General features: G+C 50.3%; 1 protein-coding gene across 1 annotated transcript; it reads right to left on the bottom strand.

Annotated features, from left to right (window-relative positions):
- Nucleotides 1-1,128: 1,128 nt before the first annotated feature.
- ASXL1 (ASXL transcriptional regulator 1) lies at nucleotides 1,129-19,719 on the bottom strand. The gene is made up of 14 exons (XM_029960410.1): nucleotides 19,200-19,719; nucleotides 18,788-18,953; nucleotides 16,359-16,419; nucleotides 14,500-14,582; nucleotides 11,285-11,393; nucleotides 10,106-10,226; nucleotides 9,937-10,031; nucleotides 9,508-9,601; nucleotides 9,090-9,242; nucleotides 8,528-8,691; nucleotides 8,345-8,441; nucleotides 7,755-7,860; nucleotides 6,715-7,330; nucleotides 1,129-5,973 (listed from the first exon to the last, which is right to left on the bottom strand). The coding sequence occupies exons 1-14, from the start codon at nucleotides 19,717-19,719 to the stop codon at nucleotides 3,085-3,087; spliced, it is 5,274 nt and encodes a 1,757-aa protein (XP_029816270.1). The 3' UTR covers nucleotides 1,129-3,084.
- Nucleotides 19,720-20,047: the final 328 nt, after the last annotated feature.

Below are 20,047 nucleotides of genomic sequence, written 5' to 3'. Positions count from 1 at the left end.
CTGACTTGGGATGTCCCCTCCATGGAGCCAGGGTGCTCCAGAGCATGGCAGAGCTGGTCCCTAACAGCAGCCAGGCTGTGAGAGAGAAAATCAGTTCCTTAGCACAGAAATATCACAGAGAAAAAAAAATAACAGTGTGTTTGCTCTGTGTGAAATCCTGACATTAATGGGTTTTATTCTTGAAACCCCGTCCTATTCCAGAGGTAACTAATCCTGACACCACCACCTCCCACCCCAATAAAACAGGGAAGGATTGTTTATTAAGTTTTAATGCTTGGCTAAGTAATAACTCTACTCATTTTTTGCATTCCTCATTTTCAGCTTATTTAGATTATCTGGGATCTTTAACCATGCTGTGTGCAAGACAACCTGCCAGAGTCAGACCATCCAGTGAACTACCAAAAAACAAAAAAAGCCTTTTTTCTCCCCAAAAGCTGGTGTGGGATCACCCACTGTCCCAGCCCTTGCTCTTGTGTGCTGGAAGCACTATGAAATGTGAGGAAGTCCAGGACTGTATCACCACACAGATCTCAGCATTCCCACAGCCCCAGTCAGGACATCCCTGCTCACTACACAGAATGTCCATGCCCTGAGAACCCAGACATGTAATAATTTGATATTTCCTTACTGCCTAGAAAAGAGAAAGGACACAGCCATAAAGTAATTTTTCAGGTAGTTTCAATAAACTGTAATTGGCATCACGTGTTTATGCTCTTGAAAAACATTTTTAGATTCATTTATTCAACAATGAGGGCAGAAACAGCAGGACCTGCCATGACCCTGGGACCAGTCTCGGTGCTGCTGCCCACAGGCATCACCCCAGGAGGGCAGGGATGGCTGTGACCATGGGGGGCCCCACAGTGTCCCACAGCCACACTGTGGCTTCCAGAGCCTTCAGGGTGTCTGTTCCCCGAGAGCCTCACAGCATCTCTGCAGCAACTGCACCATCTTCAGTGTTCTGTAAGTGCATAAAACTGGATTTAATGAAGCCAAGCAGCAACACAGCCCCCCATTAGTGACCCGAGCAGAGCTCTGGAACACCCCCAGTTAAAAAAGAGGAGAGGAAAAACCACATTGCCTTACCACAGAGGAGGATTTCAGAAAAAAAAAGGACCGAAACCACACAAGCAGATTTTACAGTGTTTATTTTTCCAATAGCACAAGGGACAGACACGAGCAGGCCCCCCCCGAGGGCTCTGCCCCCAGACCAGTCCAAGCTGAACACTGCAGTGGCCCCCCAGGAGGCAGAGCCAGCCCCCCATCTTTGGTAAGCAGGTTCCACACCTCCGCTCGCCCTCCCTGACACCACAGCCCTGCCCGGGCCGGGGTGCCGCGGGCGCTGGGCTCTCATTCCCATGGGATGAGGCTGTTGGATGCATTAAGGATAAACCATCTCGGGGACTGAACTTGTTGCACCCCTCAGGCTTGTGTCTGAAAGAGGAACTTGCACGTCTGAAAAAAAGTGCATGGTGAAGGGAGGTAGGATGGAGCTGGAAAAGGGACAGGAAGAAACAAAATGAAAATAACCCCCCTAAAACTCTTGCCACTGCCCACTTAAATAAACCAGCGGCTTCTCCCCCTCACTGAAGCAATTCACTCTTGATTAGGAATTGCTCCGAAGAGGAAGAGGGTTGCAGTTTTGCTCTCCCTCTGTGGATGCACAAGGATGTTCACCTTCCTGCAGCACAGGTACAGCCTTTCCCTGGGAGCTCAGGTGCAGCAACAACCACCAAGAGCTTAGAGGAGGAACTGGTGAACTCGCTTGGGTTGGCAAATCCCACCTGGTCATCCTTGAGCCCGCACAGCACAGTCCACCCAGGCACAGGGAGGCTGTCGGAACCCAGACACCTCTGTGGTGAGCCTCACGTCAGGCAAGACAGAATACAGTGGCTCTGACAATAACTAACACCACTTTAATGCAATACTGCTGTAGAGCCTGAAAATCCAAGGGGGAAAAAAAAAAAAAAGACCCCTTTATGCTCTATGTACATTACATCCATTTACAGAGTTGGCCAGTACTGTGTACAACATATAAATATATGATCAAACAGATGCAGAGAGGATACTTACAGGAGCCAAATAATTCACTTTATACATCCAAGAATGAAAATATAAAAAAAGAAAGTTAAAAAAAAAAAAGAGGAAAGAACACTGCTTTAAATGTTAGGTGATGGTCACATAGATGCACAGCTCGATGCCTGCAGGAGCTCAGCTGCTGTGGGGTTCAGGTCCTCACCACAGGGCTGCAGTGCAGAGCTCACTGCCCACATCCCCGAGCTCCAGGGAACCTCCAGCATTCCACAGCAGTTTGTGGAAGTTGGCCAAAGGAGGCAGGCACAGCTGCTGGGCCACGAGTTCAGCCAGGCAGTTCCCCAGCCACACAGCTTCCTGCAGGCCAGCAGAAGGCATTTGCTTGGCACTTGCCCCGAACTTTTTTTCCTCTTCTTCTTGCATCCTCCACATCAGCTCCATCTGGCACACGGTGGGCTGTACATGGCTCCACAGCCACCTGCAGAGCATGTTCCTGGGCACCATGGTCTGCTGCAGCATCCAAAGACCACACAGGACCATCACTGCAGGGCAGCTCTCTGCTTACGCTCACTGCACAGCAGCACTTCCCACACAAACCAGAAATGGAGATGGCAGAAGGGGAGAGTGGAAGACTGTAGGGCCTCACCTCACACAGCCCTGAAATAGCAAACACCCTCTTCCAGTTCCTTTGGATGTAAGGATTTCCTCCACAGAGGGTCCATGGATTGCCACAGCGAACGGCCTCTCCCCCCGGCATCAGCCTCAGCACGGTACCAGAGCACAGGTGGCAATTCCATGACAGCAGGAAGCAGCAGGATCACTCCCATGGGGCACAGCCCACCCAGACCAGGGTGTCACGGTGAACAGGAACAGGCTCTGCATTGTCGATCTCCACAGGAAGGCAGGTCAACGTTTTCCTCACCAAAACAAAGTGTAACAGCGTTTCTACTATGAAGAGAGAGTACTTTGTGTACTTTTGTGTACAGGCGTTAGGATCAGTCATTATCAAAATACACACACTGAATATACAACCTGTCCCATGGCCATAATTTATTATCTCACCACAAGGCACAATACACAGAGCTTAGAGGGTCCTATACAGTCGTCGTGGCAGAAGGCGCCGCAGCCTTTGCACATGATCATGGCCTTCAGGCTGCACGAGCACTGGAAGGAGATCTCCTCGACGCTGCTGCTGTCAGCAAACATCTGCACAGCCAGGGCCGTGCCCCGGCCCGCAGCAAAGTTCGCTTTGTGGGTGAGCTGCACCACGCTCCCAGCAAGGCCTCGGGGGAAAGCCGGAGTGTTGGATGAATAATTAAAGCTGGTGGAATTGAGCTGCAGCTTTGAAAGCTTCCCATAAAATGCTTGCTTGATGTTGAGCTGAGAGGGGATGGACGAAGGCTCCAAAGGGTGACTCTGTCCTTTCCCTGGATCCCTTGAAAACTTAAAGAAAGGCCAGTCCACGACCAGTGGCTCGCTCTGTGTGTGCCCAGCCAGCTCCGTGGGGTGCTGGGCTGCATCCCCCCTGTTCTCTGCATTGCTCTTGGCTGGGCTGCCACACACCAGCACGTTCTCATTTCTGATCCCTCCCGGCGTGCTGCTGTGCTGCTTTGAAGTCCATTCCTCCCTGGCAGCTGGGATTCCTTCTCCCAGTGCACAGCCCTTGTCCAAGGGAATCTGTTTGCTGGGCGACAAGGTTCCCATGGTTGAACCGTGATCCAAAGCCCTGGAATGATGCAGCCTCATGCTGGGGTTGGAAGGAAAACCAGAACCAAAGAGCTTTTTGCCTTGAACTCCACTGTAACTTTTATTGACTGATGCACCTCCTGTCTGGTTTGGTCCAAGAGCAGTTACAGCTGGAGATAAAAACAGAGGCTCCGTAGAGGTGTTCACCTTCTCCGGGCTTTTACCTGCCATGACACTCGTTAAGGGGTTGTGCTGTGGCACCCGGTGGATCTTGGACAACTCCTTCTGTTCCTCAAAGCTACAGGAAGAAAACTGTCTTTCCCGAGGGCCCACATCTTCAGGCTTCGGAGAGGCACTTGCCACATTTGCCAGTTGGTCTTGGCAGCTTAAAGTAGAGCCAACCTTGGAATGTTTTTCTGGAACAGCCTGATCCTCTGCTCTAGGCAATGCTGCCGCCGATCCACATGTCTTTTCCTGGGGATCTGTGGAAGATCTCACTGAGTGGATGTCATCGCTCCTGCTTCGGGCACTTGTCTTTATTCCTACCTCTGGAGAAGATTCTTTGCCGAAGTAGCGACTGCTGCCTCTGTCCAAGTGCAGGGAGAGGCTTTCCGACTGCTTCTCCAGCACTGGCTGTGCAACTTCCAGCTTGATGTCGATGTGAGACACTGGGAGAACTTCTTCCAGTGGAAGCTTCCCCTTCAGCAGCTGCATCACCAGGGGGTTGTTGGTCTCGATGGAGGACAGGGGCCGAGCAGAGCTGGCCGGACACTCGGCCTTCTGGGGCAACGGCACGGGGGGTGCCCACCTCTGGGATGGGGGTGCAGGGGAGTCCCCAGCACAGGCTGGACTATCTGCCTCCACAGACAATTTTGACCTAATCCCATTGCACCTCTCACTGTTGCTGTGTAAGGAAGAGCCTTTCCCAGCCACCTCCCTACAGCTGACACCTCTGAAGCACATCTCCACCTCCACATTCTCATCAGCCACGTCCCCTTCCCAGTCGGAAGCAGTGTCTGTTGTTTCACTGTGTGTACTCTGTATTTCCTCATCTCCACTCGCCTTCAGCTCCTGCGTCTCTCCCAGGGGCTGGTGTGCGTTTCCTGGTTCTGTTCTGAGGCACCTCTCCCTTGGTTGTAGGAGCTTTTCAGAGGTATCTCTCCTGTTCTGAGAAATAAAGCCACCGTGCACAGAGGGCTGCACCAGAGCCTCTGCATTTTGTTCCTCATTACACCGTTTGTCATCACTGCCTTTCCCTGCCTGCAGCTGGGCAGCGTCACACGCCACAGGGATCACTTTCTTCACTCCAGCAGTCCCCGTTCTGGAGGTATTACTATCAGCACCACATTTTTCCATAAAAGTTTCAGAGCTGTTAAATCTAAATCTAGACACTGTCTCTGGATCATGGCGTTCTGTACCACCCAATGACAACTCTGGCAGAAAAGGATAACTGGAAGAATTTTCCTTTACATCAGAAGGATAATCCAGCTGTATGGTGGGAGCACCAACATCTCCAAGTTCCACCACAGCCCTGTCTCCCGTGGGACTGACCCCTGCTCCCTGCCCCCCAGAACACAGACCGGCCACCACGGGAACTGCACATCCCAGCTTTGTGCTCTCTGGAGACGTAGCACAAGGTGGGGGTTCGGTCCTTGGGTCACAAAGGAGCTGCTCAGGGCTCTCCTCCGGCCTCTCAGGAGTCACATTGTCCAAGGATGACTCAGTCACAGCATCACAGAATGGCCTCCTGGGTGACCCATCACCGGGCTGAGCGTCCCCTGAGCCAGCACCTGCAGCACAGCCTGGAAGGCCACTCCCCTCGCTCTTTGAGGAAGAGCAGTCTTGTCTGGAAGAGAGGCAGGAATTCACGTTGGCCTCCTGAGCAGCCCCCCCAGAGTCAGCCTTCCCTCTGCTCAGAGGAACAGGCGACTGTAGTTGTGCTCGTTGTAGATCTGACGCACGCTTTCCATGAGCTCTCTTGGATCTCCTGTGCTGGGAACGCCTGCCGGGTTCTCCTCCACCTCCTCCTTCATCGGTGCTTCTCCCCCCGCCTGGGCCACCCCCTCCTCCGATGGCGGCGGTGGCGGCTTCGCGCTGGGCTCGGGCTTGCAGAGCACGGGCCTTAATGTCTGCGAGGGTCCGGGCCCCGGGGCGGCCCCGGCCGGAGGGCTCCGTGCTGGGGATGATCCGGGGGCAGATCTGGTAAGTGGGCTGACCTTTAACCACCCAGGGTGGTTTAATACGTGAAAGTTGAATCTGAAAGAAAGGGAAGAGCGGTTAGTTCCAATGCCGGCCACCTCCAGTGAAATGCCTTTTACTGGCACCTGCTCATCACAGTTCTTCTCATCGCAACTCCTCTCACGAGAATTCAATAAAAAAAATTCAAATTTCAACTTGGGAACTACTTTATACAGAGAAGCAGCACGTTTCTGCAACCTCTGCTCTGTGCTCTGTAAAGCTCAGTCCACACTAATATTGTTTTACTGGAGCCCACAAGCAAGTACAAAGAAAGTTATTTACATTCACGTCTTCAGACATATCAAACTGTTCTGCCCTACACAAGGATGACCACCCTGGAGCTACCAAAATGGATATCTCTAGTCAAAACAGAAAAAGTCAGAAGGAATACTGAGATTCTGTCAAAAAAAAAAAAGGAACTGAGGAACTACACAGGATAAAGTACACGATTTGAAGGTCTTTTGCTACAAATCAGCTCATCTCAGGCAAAGTGCTTTCTGTATCCACAGAAATGCCAACCAAGGGAGCAAGTCAAGGTTACCCTGTGCTCTTGTGCAAAGACCTTGGGATGACTTTACATTCTTTGCCTGTCTAAATTTGACAGCAGACTGTGGCAATCAGAGGCATTTCACCAGCTCTACCAATGAAACCCTTCAACTCCTTCCTGTAAGGTGGCAACACTTGACGTTTTAGTAACGTTTTGATGCTGCTGAGCATGGCAGACCCGAGACACCCAGAAGCTCTAAAGCTCTTTCTTACCCGGATGGGTGGGACTTTGGGCTCCTCTTTAGTAGGCTGTGGCTTTTCTGGGTGAACACTTTCAATTGTGTTACGAAAGGACTGACGATCTTCAAGCCGGGGCTTCTTTTCGGGGAAGGACGCGGAGGCAGCCTCCTCAAAGCTTTTCCTCTTCTGCTCCTTGGACTCCTGAGCAGAGTTCTCCTGGGGCAAACTGGGAATTCTGTTCCCAGCTGCCAGCGACGGATCTTCCGATTTGCTGTGCGATTTGGAAGTCTCTGGAGAGAGGTGCAGCTCAGAACTCTCCGCCTTCAGTCCTGCAGCTGAGGGGCCGGTCAGATCATCTTTCTTCAGGTCTGTCTCAGGCTTTGGCTCTTTATGGAGGGAGGAATCTGGCCCCATGGGAGCAGGCTCTTTGGGAGCTTCTGTGTGCTCGGGTTCCCGCAGTCTGTACAGGCTCCTCCTGGCCCGGCACCGCAGGTCGGCCCGGGAGCGTTTCCGGAAGCGCCCGTCCCTCTGCCGCGTGGTCGGCCCGCGGGGCAGCCTCGCTTCTCCTTTAACAGACAGCTCTGTCCTGTTCTCAGCATCTTCCTGCACCGAATTCTGCTCCTGGGATTCTTCCTGGCTCAGGCCCAACCTGTGGGGCAAACACAAAAACCAGCTCAGACCCGAAGGCCACCCTGATTTCAGTGTTACTGAATAGCACCACCACAGGCAGAGACTCATCAAACCCTCGTTAACTCACCCTGCAAGGGGAGAACCCGCACATTCACCACATTGCTATCACAGGGGATGAGAAAAATAGGAAAATGTAAATATTTGCAAAGAAAAACAACTAATATTAACTTGTCTTGGACACAAAATATATAGGTTACAAAAGTCTATGACCCAGCCAATTCCACTAAGGATTTTCCCAGAGCAACAGCTGGAACGATTCACCTGACAACCCGTATATTTTGAGGAGTTTATGCTGCATCTGCTCAGGTATCATCAAACAGAAACACACTCTGCCACCTGCATAAACATGGATAAAACAGGATAGACAAGGTAAAATTTCTCACTTTTGTCCATAGTAGTCCTCAAAGAACTTCTCTTTCCATTGCTCCACTCTCTTTTCCTTTTCCATCTCCTGCCGGATTCGAACTTGCATCTCGTGGGTGAATTCACCTACATGGAAGCAAGAGACTGAAATTCAGTTCCAAACAAAACTGATTCTGCAAATGCAGCCTCTAGTGTTTGAACAGTATAGCAGCTGCATATATGAAGGACAGGTTGGTACCACCCTGCTCCCCACCCTACTCTGGATCCATGTGCTGCCTGCAGCTCCATAAGGATGGTGGTCACACAGTCTCAAGTAAGTGTGGAAAAAATCATGTTTAACCAGACACAAGCCACCATTTAAGGAAAGGTAAGTCTGGCACTACTTTATACCTTCACCACTTAGCTCTGAAAAGTCCCATGGCACCAAAAGAAATCACATCTTTGATTTTAAAGGAGGGAGGGGAAAAAAAGAAAAGAAAGAAGAAAAGTTGGGGGTGATATAGTTGGATAGGTAGCAAAGCTGGACTAAATTTCTGTTTGTTAACTGCAAAAGAGAAACAAAAATCCTGTGAAACGAGCACCTACTCCCCAGGAAAGCAGAGCCACTCACCGTCAGCGAGCCGCTCTCTCCAGCTCTGCGCGGCGTGGGTGAAGAACTCGTTGTTCAGAGCGCTGCCGCTGAGGCGCATCAGCCCGTCAGCCCCGACCTACCAGGACACACAGGACACGTCTGCTCCAGCTGTTCCACACTCAAGGGGCAACCAGTGAAGGGAAAACACCCGAGTGCTCATACCTGTCTGTCCACTTCGGGCAGGAGGTAAAGCAGCTGCTGCTGGAAGTGCGACGGGAGCGCGTTAAAGGTCCTGGAGTTGATCAGCGCCCGCAGGTTTGTGTTGACGAGGATGGAGCCAGGGGTTTCAAAGTCAATATCCTCACCCCTGTTCCGTTTCATTTGCCCTGGAGTTAAAGGACAGGCAAATAAAATTAACATTGTTGTATATAAGTATTTCAGCCTGATGGGCAGGAAATTAATTTAAACTACTACAGTGAAAGGAGCAAGAGAGAAGAGAAAGACTGCAGCATGCAAGTGTGAAGAATGACTCCAGCACAGTAATTAATAGACACATCTGGAATTTTAATATGAGGTCACAGTTCTGCCATATTCAGGTACAATTCTCGATGCTTCTCTTCAGACCAGGCAAACTTTTAAGCAACTGTCTCACTAATGTTCAGGGTGGAAAGCCTGGCTTGCGACCTCAGATCATCAAATGCCTCCTGAGAGAAGAGATCCTGGCGCTCCTTTCTCAGACTCAACATCACCGATTATTCTTCTACCTGTAACCAGAGGCACATACCAGCCGTGGGCTTTCGGATGCCCCTCAGCAGCTGTGGAGGATCCCTGTTTATCTCTGTCCTACTGCGCAGGCTGGTTTTGCACAAGGCCAAGGAGCTGCTGCTGCTGCTGGATGTGCTGCTGCTCTCTCCGTCAGCGTGCCTTCCTGTGAACCCTAAAAGCAAACCAACCTCATAAAAACACACAAAGAACAGCCAAAGGGAGAGTGGTTGAACATGCAGGAATTATCTGTTACTAACAGATCTGCTATTATGGGGTACTGCCCAACTATTTTGATGGAGTTAAACATACACACAACCCTCTGCAGTCACACTCATTCTCAGCAGGCGTTACAGAAATCCTCAGGCAAACACGGATGACTGGGAGGTTGAGAGAGATCTGTGAGGCCATTAGGAACCCCCTCCCAAAGCCATGCTCACCCGAGGCAGACTCCATGTGTGCCCCGTTTACTTTCAGTGGGGTTAACACCACCCGAGGCAGCATCACACCCGTCTTTTTCTTCTGTTTGCTTGTCTGCAGGCCAGATAGAAACCAAAAACAAAACAAAGGAATTGAAGGCATTAGGGAAGAGTAAAATGATCTTCTAAACAGCATGTTCTTTGGTTAAAGAACTAACTGGCTGGCTCCTAGGCAAATCTTCAGATGTCACTATACTCAGGACTAGCAGAGAATTCAACTTCGCCTTCCTGTACATGACCCCTCCCCATCCTGCCAACTCCTCATCCAAGGAAACAGTCCCTCAATTCTGAGGCACCTGTGCACAACTAGTCCCTGTCACACCACCCCACCAGCAACGAGAGCTCCCCTTGAGAGGCTTCACTCTTCCCATTAGTCCCACATTTTCCTACCTGGGAAGCGGTTCTGTAGCTCTCCCTGGTAGCAGGTCCCTTGCTCTGAGATTCTGTGGAACAGGAGGCGTTAGAGGAGGTTTCATCTAGAGACACTGAAAAAGATGGGCTCTCAGTCAGACACAGGAGTAGGCCCTAGAGTTTAGGGTTAATGCCACCAGACACTTACCATCATTGTCACCACTCACAGTGCTGGCTTCGTTGGACCCACAGCTTTCTGCGTCTGCTGTGTCCTCCAGCTCCTCCCCTTCTGGCACTGACAGGTTCCGGGACCACTGCAAGGCATCCTTCTAGAGGGGAAACACAACTCAGGTGGATACAGCCCTCCCTCCCTCCCAGACTTACACCAGTGGGAGCCTTTAACCTTAATCCTTGATGCAGAAAGATTATTTTAAAGTACATTTGGGCTCACAACAGAACAGAAGTCACCTAAACTACAAGCAGGTCATAGCGCCCTCCTAGATGAGTAACTCACACCCCCAAAATATCAGGTTAATAATAATTAATTCAATAAAAAAGATTAATAATTTGTCAAAAGTTTTTGTAAGTTTTCTTGCTAAAAAAGAACAGGTAGTATTAGAGGAGCCAAATACTAAGACACTAAGCTTAGGAGATTTTTCTTCTACTTGTACAAGCAAAGGCATTTCAATGCCACCTATTTTCAGCAAAATAAGGTGACTCAACAAGATTTTCTAACAACAGAAAAGAGATGGAAATGAAACAGCTGAGATACCTGTTGTCTATCAAGCTGATACTCATCAGGGAATCCAACAGTACAAAACAATGCAAAAGAAAAGCCCAGGACCAGAAACATTTTCAATATTTAAGATTACTGGGACAATAAATGAAAAATTAAAAAAACACATTCCAGAGAGACTGCAAGATTTGAGGAAAACACTCATGCTAAATAACACTGAATGTGGTGGAACACAAAACAACCAAACAAAAGAATAAATATGCATTTTCCTATCAAGATTTTACTTGTTGCTACAAGCTCTTGGACCAATTTAATTCCTTGGCTGGCTGTTTTCCCGCATGGCTGGCAGCAAGGGAATGCATGGGACTGTTCCAATAAGCAGCTGCCTGAGTGGACACCAGGTACTGCAATAAGAGGATTTATCTTGCTTGTGCAATTCAAGAAAAAAATAGGGTTTTTTTTTAAAGTTATTTATCATAGATGGCTGAATATAACTGAAAGGTACAAGTTCCAAGGAAATAATGAATTCCAGACCCTCTCTCACATGACAGTCCCACCTGCAGCACACTGCCCCTGATGCTCAGTGGCAGGTAACACTCAGCCCTGCACAAGGAGCAGAACTCACAGCTGGGAGCAGAGCTCAGCATTTACCTTGAGTGTGAAAAGGCTGATGCGTCCAGGCAGTTTGTAAAAGAGCCCGTCCCCTCCCCGGGAATTGGAGTGGAGCATGGCGTTGAGGCAGGCCAGGGGAGACGTGCCACTGGAACACAGGAAGGAAGAGAGGGAACAGTTTAAGAGGTGGGTTTATCAAGAAAACAGCCTGAGTGATCTGGTTAAAAGGGCACCATTTAGCTGACAGAGGGGAACAGAGGTGATGTCATAAACTTTATGGGACGGACACTTCAGTCAGAGCAGTGTCAGTGCTTTCATTCTGACCTGTACATCAGACTCAGCACATCACACCGAGCCGTAGGCAGCAAACAGGAAATGTGACACCAATTTTAAGCTGCCCTCATCTGGTTGTAGACATTTCTAACTTTTATTACCTGTTTCCTCCCCTCCTCTGCTTGAAACCTTCAGTGTTGGATTGACTTTACAAAAACCCCAGATTTATTCATCGGTAGAAAGACGTAAACAAATTGCACACACATGTGTTACTGGAATGTCTCCCTGACATGTCACAGACCAAACTGCACAAGCAGAGCTCGAGATGAAGGCTCTGATGCACTCACTCACTCACAGGTTCTATGTAGCCCCCTGGTTAAAGCCCCATCCTACACTCACACCAACGGAGCTGCTGTGCCACGTAATATTGTGTTTTCCGCTCAGTCCCACATGTACAGGCAGAAAGTTATCTGGAAGAGACATTACAGCAGCACTGACTGCATTTTTAGTAAAAGTGAAACCGAAAACTGGATTGAGATAAAATACTTCTAAGAAAATCATCCTCAAATCGAAAACTTAGAACGCTCTGTTTGCACCCTGAATGTGTTTGGGTTTCGGACATTCCTTCATAGGCCTTGGCAACAGGCAAAGTTACCCTGTATCACTTTTAGATAACGTGAATAAAATTTCCAGCCTGGTGTCCTGTTAGACAGTGTTTTCCCCTCTGTGTTTACCGGATGCTCCAAGCACACTCACCAGCCACAGAGCTCTATTAAAACAGCAAAGTAAGTAGATCTCCCCGAAACAAGAGAAAAACAAGCAGTTAAAACTCTGTTAAAGTAGCTAAACTCAGGATGGTGCTGGGCCCAGTGTCCTGGCTCGAGCACCAGCCTCATGGGAACATCAGTGTCCCATATGGAACGTGGCCCTCCTGGCAGAGCAGCGTGACCCCTGAACTGGGGAGCCCCACCTCAGGACTGATTCAGAGGGAAAAACATCTCGAGGCACTGAGCTATTTCCTTCAGGAAATGGAGTTTCAGGAAAGGCTTCTATACAAGCACCAGCAAGCCGGCTGCACGATCAACCAGGCAGGCTCACTGCCTTTATTCTGTGAACAATCATGCTCTGAAGAAAACAATCTTTTCTTACAGCAGAGAATTAATGACCGGGGAAAGAAAAGCAGATATCCCAAGGGAAACCACCGACCTTTAAAGGAATTAGTTAGCTTTGTGGGATTTAACCTGACACATGCTCTGAAGTCTGGTCTTTACTTATACACTGTGACAGGCCACTTGTAAAAACTGGGAAAGCACAGGATAATTTCTGTGTGTGAAGAGCCCTGCCATTACCTTTGGCAGAGGACAGCCTGTGCACAGAGATCTGCAACTGCCTGCTTAGGTAACAGGACTGATGTGAGAGTTGTAGAGGACTGACTGAAGCAAAACTGTATTAAAGTCCTTATTAAAATCTCTCTGAATTCTACTCATGGCTGTGAAACCACTACCCATATCTAAACCAGTGATGATGTCCTCAACAAGAGTCATAGAATCCGAAGATGGTTTGGGTGGGGAAGGGACCTTAAAGACCATCTCATTCCACCCCCCTGCCATGGGCAGGGACACCTTCCACTAGCCCACGTTGCTCAAGCCCCCGCTTCCAACCTGGCCTTGAACACTTCCAGGGTTTGGGCCATCCACAGCTTCTCTGGGCAACCTGTGCCAGGGCCTCACCACCCTCACAATAAAGAATTCCTTCCTCATATCCAATCTAAATCTACCCTCCTTCACCTTAAGGCCACTCCCCTTTATCCTATCACTATGTGCCCCTGTGAAAAGTCCCTCTCCACCCTTCTGGTTAGCCCTTGGCAGGTGGGCATTCCAACACCTCCAAATTTGATGCAGTTGCACACACAGGTCCTGCACCTCTCCAAACAAGGGCAGGTCCCACACCCAACACTTCTGTACATGTCACTGATTTTCACTGTTTAAACCACCCCAGCTGTTTCCTGATTTCACACAAATTAGGAGCAGAAACAAGCTAACATTTAGGAGAAACTAATTTACCTTCTGTAGGTGGGTAAAGTACAGGTTCGGGAAATGCAAACATCAGGGTGGAAAACAGTCCACAGAAACAAGGGGAGGGGGAAGCAAGACTAGAAACAGCCCATGCATCTGGATTCCCCAGAAGTCTCTCCCTGGGCAGCAGCTTTTTCTGTCTCTGGTAGTCAAACTTCCTTTTTTTTTTTTTGCCAGGCAGCACTAACTGAGGCATTTGGACTATCACAGTTACCCACTTTCTTTGAGCTGCAAGACACTCTGTATTTCTACTACTGTCATGGAAACAGATGGAAGCTCACAGGAACTTAACCAAGGAAAGCAATCTCCCACTTCTGCCCTTTCCAAGGCTCTATATCAGGTTCTTTTCCATATGAAAACCACCTTGAGATGGGCATCAATGTCAAGAGCCACAACCGTGTGAGCTGCACTCTCTCAGTGCTCGAGAATCTGAGCAGCAGCCAGTGTAGTGACATAAAATAAAGAAGACTGACTTGAGTCTCCTAAAACATAATGTCTGCTCTGGAAATGAAGCATCATAGGAGACAAAACTTAAACCATTCTCAAACTCGAGTCACAATAGCAGAAACTGCTGGGAGCTACTCATGAGACAACCACACGAGTGAGTGGTAAGTACAGCACAATGCAGGGGTCTGATCTGCAAGAGGCATTTATTTCACAATAGATGGGTGAAGGGACTCTCTGTGTTGTAAAAAAAAAAATCCACAAACAGCTTCCAGTTATCGTCAAAGAAAAAACCCCACAACCTGTATATAAATGTCTGTACCGTCATCTGAAATTACCAGGCTGGAAAAAGGGAAGCCAAGTGGGCTGGGGATGAGGCAGAACTGCACAAAGCAACACAAGCCTTCATACGCTGCCTCCCCCATGCTCCATGCTGGTTTAGACAAGATCATCAATACTAACCTCATTTCCTTTAGTCCTTCAGCCTCTATGACCTGCAGAATCTGTTTTGGGGTCATGGGAGCATCAGAGTAATTTTCCAGCACCTGAAAAGACAGAAAGACCATGTGTCATTACAGAATTGGCTTCTGCATTCCCAGCACTAGTCCATCAGCTGTGGCCCAGACCCAATAATGTGCCTCTTCAAACTTGATTCATCTGCAAAGACACACAGTAAAATTTCAGGCTACCTCAAGATCCCAGTGAGCATCACAAAAGGCTTTACCTTCATCTGGTCCCTAATGAACTGAAATACAAACATGGAGGAGAAAAAGCAGCAGAATTTGGCCTTGACCCCAGGGGAAGCTTTACTATAGACTATAGACGTCCAGTAGACTTCAGTATACATTAGACCAAGCTGCTGCCACATAAACCTTCAAAACTGAACATCAGGTCACTGACCTTTAATGATGTAGAGTGTTGTCCTACCTCTCCACAAAGCATCCAGTATTTTTCTGCCACTAGAAGTATTACTTTTAGCACAGTCATACAGTCCAATAGTGTACTTTCCTCGGATTACTGCATTCATTTCATCTTTGCTCCATCCCAAGAAGGGAACCAGAGCTAAGAGTCAGAATTCATGTCAGAGAAGGACAGAATTCAGAAAAGAACAAAATAACAGTAAAGGATTTGGAAAAAAAATAGGGCTGGAGACACTAAAAAGACTGAGTGCTTGCCTTTGATACAAAATGAGGAAAATCAGATATTAAAAGGCAACAAAATAAATAATAAATCATCCTTCCGTATATTATATGAAGAATAGAATTGCCAAAGAACTAAAGAGGTTATTACTCGATTTTCTTTTAAAGCCTGTGGAACTTAAGTGCTCTGAAATGTCTAGAAGCATGTCAAGGATTCAAAGAGAGGACCGGACATTTCTGTGGATAAGAAGATTACCCACATAAACAGGAAACAATGAGCAAAAATAAGCTGCAGTAGATGTAAACCACGCTGCTTCTCTGGGAGCAGATTACCCTACAGCTGCCGGCCACACGCCGGCTCCTGCCTTCGCCGGCAGCAGACAGTGCTGCTCTCGGAATGCAAAGGCACTGAGCTCACAGACCTGGGGCTGAGTGAGGAAAGACAGGGTGAGACAGGCACAGGACATGGTCTGGAAAAGCCACAGGACATGGCTTGGAACAGGCCCGAAAAGCAGCAATTCACTCGGGAACTTTTTTATCATAACTCTGGTCTAAATTCCCCCGATGCCGCGGTGTTGCCTGTCCCCATGCTGTAGGAGTCAGCAACATGGTGCTGTCTCTCAGTCTGACTCATGTAGGAACCGACTGGAGAGACCCAAACGCCCCATTTCCATCAGCGACATCTCGAAGTGAGTCACTGTGGCAGCCACGGCAACAGGACACGTGCAAAAACACCCCAAAGCTGTGCAGGGCTCCATTTTCACCTCCAAACCGTCCCCACTCTCCACCAGTAAAGAAGAACCCAACCCATGACACTCCAGTTCTGCACCTCAACAATATGTTGTGATAAGGCCAGGCTGGGCATGGTTTGGAGCAACCTGGAGTGGAAGTGGTCCTGCGCCTTGCAAGGGGTTGGAACGGAGATGATCTTTAAGGTCCCTTCCAATCCAAACCATTCTGTGATTCTATAAAATGAATTTCTTAAATCATATCCACCCAACAGGTATTTTGCAGATGCCTGAAACTCACAAGCATCTGAGAATGAGGGAAAAACCTGGATGGGGAAGGGAATTTGAGAACTAACCTGATTTGAAACCCAATGCAAACACAAAGAGTTTAAAGCAAAGATCAAAGCGAGTGATAAGCCATATTCAGAGACAGTAAACTAATTTAATTCCATACAGCTCCATCACACTTTTTCCTCCTTCCACAGGTCACAAGGTCTCCATGCTTCCCTCCTGAGCTGTCACCCCATCACTCAAAGGCAGCAGACAGCTGACACGGGGAAATGCATCGCTCCCGAGCCCAGCGAGATCCGCCAAATGCAACATGCCTGTTCCAAAAAAAATCAGGGAATTATTCAAACCTCTCTCTAGTGACAGACACAGCAAGCGAAATATGCGGCCTAGAACTGAGCACGAAGGAGCATTTACATACGGATAAAAGAATCTGCACTCAGGGGAACAATTTCCAATCAAGAGCTGTGTTAAGTGTACAGAGCCCTTAATGGAAGAACTGGGAGAGAGAAGATCCTGCAAGCTTTAGGCACCAAACCCAGGCCTCCAGAGCTGGCCCTCCATCCTTCTCCAGCCTGACACTTCCACTGCCACGTCAACCTTCCCACCCAGAGTTACAACTTCAGAGTTAGTTGTTAGCTATTCCTTACCCCCAAAACAGAATTTCCCCCCCTCCACTGTTTATAGCCAAGGATTCCTGTGCCCCCAATTATGGAAGTTTACATCACTTCCCCAATTAATTTACTGGACATCCAGTTCTGACAGCATTTGTGGGATAGTGCCATGGCTCTGGGCATCCAGATGAATCTTTAAAGGCTTATTTTAAGGAAAGTGCAGAGCTTTGGCTCTGTAGGAGTAGCAACCCTGAAAAGCACTTTTGCCTGTGATTCTCAGAAACGTTGAGAGGAATACAAAATATACCAGTGCACGTCAGAGAGGGAAATTAAAAGCATTTTGACAGGGAGCATGTGTAAGACTAGTGTGAAATAAAGGTCTATTTTTAGTGGATTTACAATCAGTCCTGCAAGCTGGAAGTGCAGCTACGCAACTGTAGGTCCCTCTAAGTGGATAATCTAGTATGAGATAGTTCTATTTCTGGTTCATCAACGGCTCTAAGATGCTGTTGAGGCTTAGACACCTCATGCACCCACTGTGCCTGAGGTTCTGGCCAAAAGACAGGTGAAGGGAACTGTGTGAAGAGTTCCTTTCCCCATCATGTGAGGCTGAGGAGATATATTAGGTGACTGCTTTAAAGTCAGTGTCTCGTGCTGCTTTGGGCAGCCTATAAATACTGATTTTTTTTCATCTGTCAGGGCTCAGGATGTTTGGATGAGCTGACTTTGTTTGAGGTCACATGGCACAGCCTCTGCCCCTGGGGTCACCTACCAGGAAAGCATCCCTGCCACCTGCAGTGACACACCTGGCTCACAGAACCTGGATCCCAGGGAGAAATGCACAATGGAGAACCCAGACCACCAGGCTCCTGCAGTGAAGTTCCACAGAGGCTGCCCTAAGCCCTTCTTTGGTTTTTCAAGCAAAGCCACGTGGGTCTAAAATATTATAATTTACACACAAAAGATGATGCAAGTTGCTGGAAGACAGATGCTTGTCTGATTAGGTTTCTTCCTGGCAAGCAGTAAGAAAACACTCCAATAGCCAAAGAAATCTTACTCGGGAGCACAAAGACTTAACATCCTCAGTACCAGACATGAGTCTCCCTGGACTCACCCACATTGTTCCTCTGAATGTTTATATGCTCCAAGCCATAACCTGGGCTGGCAAAACCAAAACACACACACGGCAACAGAAGAAAACAAAGAAAACAACCACCCTCAAGCCCTGTAGATCTGTTTCCACAGAAGTCCGTGGGCTACACAGGAGGAATATATGTACTGAACACCACTGACAGGGCTATGGGGAGGAAACCATGGATCTGTTCACCCCAACTACAGGCAGTTGGATCATCCATTACTCCGTGGACTGGCACTCCTGCACCCGCAAAGATCTGTGTCACTGTGTCACCAGGAGAAAACCAGCTCTCTCCAGCCAGCTCTGACCACCCAACTGCCAAGCAATCAGCCTAAACACCTCCACATGCAGCCCTTAAATCAAACATCTGACCAGCACCTGATTGTTGAACTGAAGTTATTTTTCTTGTTACATTTCCTAGTTCACAACTGGGGTCCAAGACAGATCTGAGTCAAACACTTCACAGAGGGAAGTCCAACAACAGCAGCATTCCCACAGACACCACTGGAGCAGGGCAGGGCTTGGAACTTGGAAGACTTCAACAAGGAGATTCCCTAAGACAAAAGGACTAAGACATACTCGTGGCCATGTCTCCCAACCCCCAAAAGTGACCAAATACGGGCTGATTCAGGGATGTTCCGTACAGCTGCTTCTCCGGGGCAGCCCAGCACAGGGAGGGAACCCGCACCCCCGCTAATTAAACCAGAAACTTTTGACAGCAGCTGTGCCCGAGCTCCAGGCCGGGCTCTCTCCAGAGGCTCAGGTTCGCTCCACGGAGCCTTAAACCATCCGAAAGGAGGAGAATGGACCAACCCGTCCCCACAACCCTGCCCAGCACACACCGACCCGCTGCGGGACGACACCTCCCGAGCCCATCCCGGGAAGCGGGAACCGGCGGGAGCAGGTGGCAGCACGCAGGGACCCCCCGGCGAGAGCGGGGCAGCTCGTTCCCGGAAGCCCGCCGGCGGCCGGGGCCGCCGCTTCGCACCGCGCCGGGGCGCATCCCCTATCCCTCGGGCCGGGAGAAACAACGGGAAGGGAGAATCCCCGGGCCCCGGTCCGGTCGGGCACGCGAGCAAAACCTTGCCGCAAACCCCCCCTTGAGCGCCCCCGGCCCGGCTCGCCCCACCGGCCCCGATGCGGCCCGCCGCCCCTTACTATCGGGAGGGGGCTGGCGCGCGGGAATGAGGCCCCGGGGCCCAGCCGCCGAAGCCCCACGCGCCCCTTCGCCTCGAGCGCCCCAACCCCCGGGCCTCACGGCGGGCAGCCTCGGCCCCACTGCGCTCCTTTTCTTCCTCCTGTCGCTTCATCTCCTTCATTCTCCTCCTTCCTCTCCTCCCGCCGGCGGGCGGGCGCGCGGGGCGCGGGGACCGTGGGCCGCAGGCGCGCGGCGGGCGGGCGGCGCCGCGGCCGGGCCGGCGGGGCGTGGCATGGCGGGGCGCGCGCGGGCGGGCGGCGGGCGGGGCGCGAGGGCGGGGCGGCTCCGGGCGTACGGGAGGGCGCCGCGCGGCCGGCGGGCTTTCGGCCCGGCATAAAAACGGGGTTTCAAAGGGCCGGAGCGGGCGGGGCGGGCGGGCCCGGCGGACGTCGCCGCGCGGGAACACGCGGGAACGGAGGGCGGGGAGGCGTGCCGGGATATTTAAGGAAAAACCAGACCGCAAGGCCGCCGGAGTTGTAGGTCCACCGCGGCGGGCCCGCCTGGAGTGAGGCGGCCGCGGACTGACAAGATCCCGGCGGGCGGGCCCGCGCGCATGGCGGAGAGCCGCTGCCGCCGGCATGCCCGGTGGAGGGGCGCACGCCCGGGCCGGGGGCGGCCGGTGGACCGGGGCTAGGGAGGGGGACCGGGCAGGAGACCTGCGATAGCCCCCCGGGTGAGAGCCTCCACTGTTCGCGTTCTGGCATCGGGGTTATCACAGGATCAGAATGATTTAGGTTGGGAAGGACCCGAGGTCATCGGGTCCAAGCTGTGACCGAACGCCACCACATCAACCACAGACCATGGCACCGAGTGCCACGTCCACTCTGTCCTCGCACACCGTCAGGGACGGTGACTCCACTACCGCCCTGGGCAGCCCATTCCTATGCCTGAGCACCCTTCCTGTGAAG

The sequence above is a fragment of the Manacus vitellinus genome, unplaced genomic scaffold, assembly GCF_001715985.3.
Source record: "Manacus vitellinus isolate BGI_N305 unplaced genomic scaffold, ASM171598v3 scaffold_26_pilon, whole genome shotgun sequence".
Lineage (NCBI taxonomy): Eukaryota > Metazoa > Chordata > Aves > Passeriformes > Pipridae > Manacus > Manacus vitellinus.
Note: the sequence above shows the minus strand (reverse complement) of the source record. Positions and strands in the feature narration are given on the sequence as shown.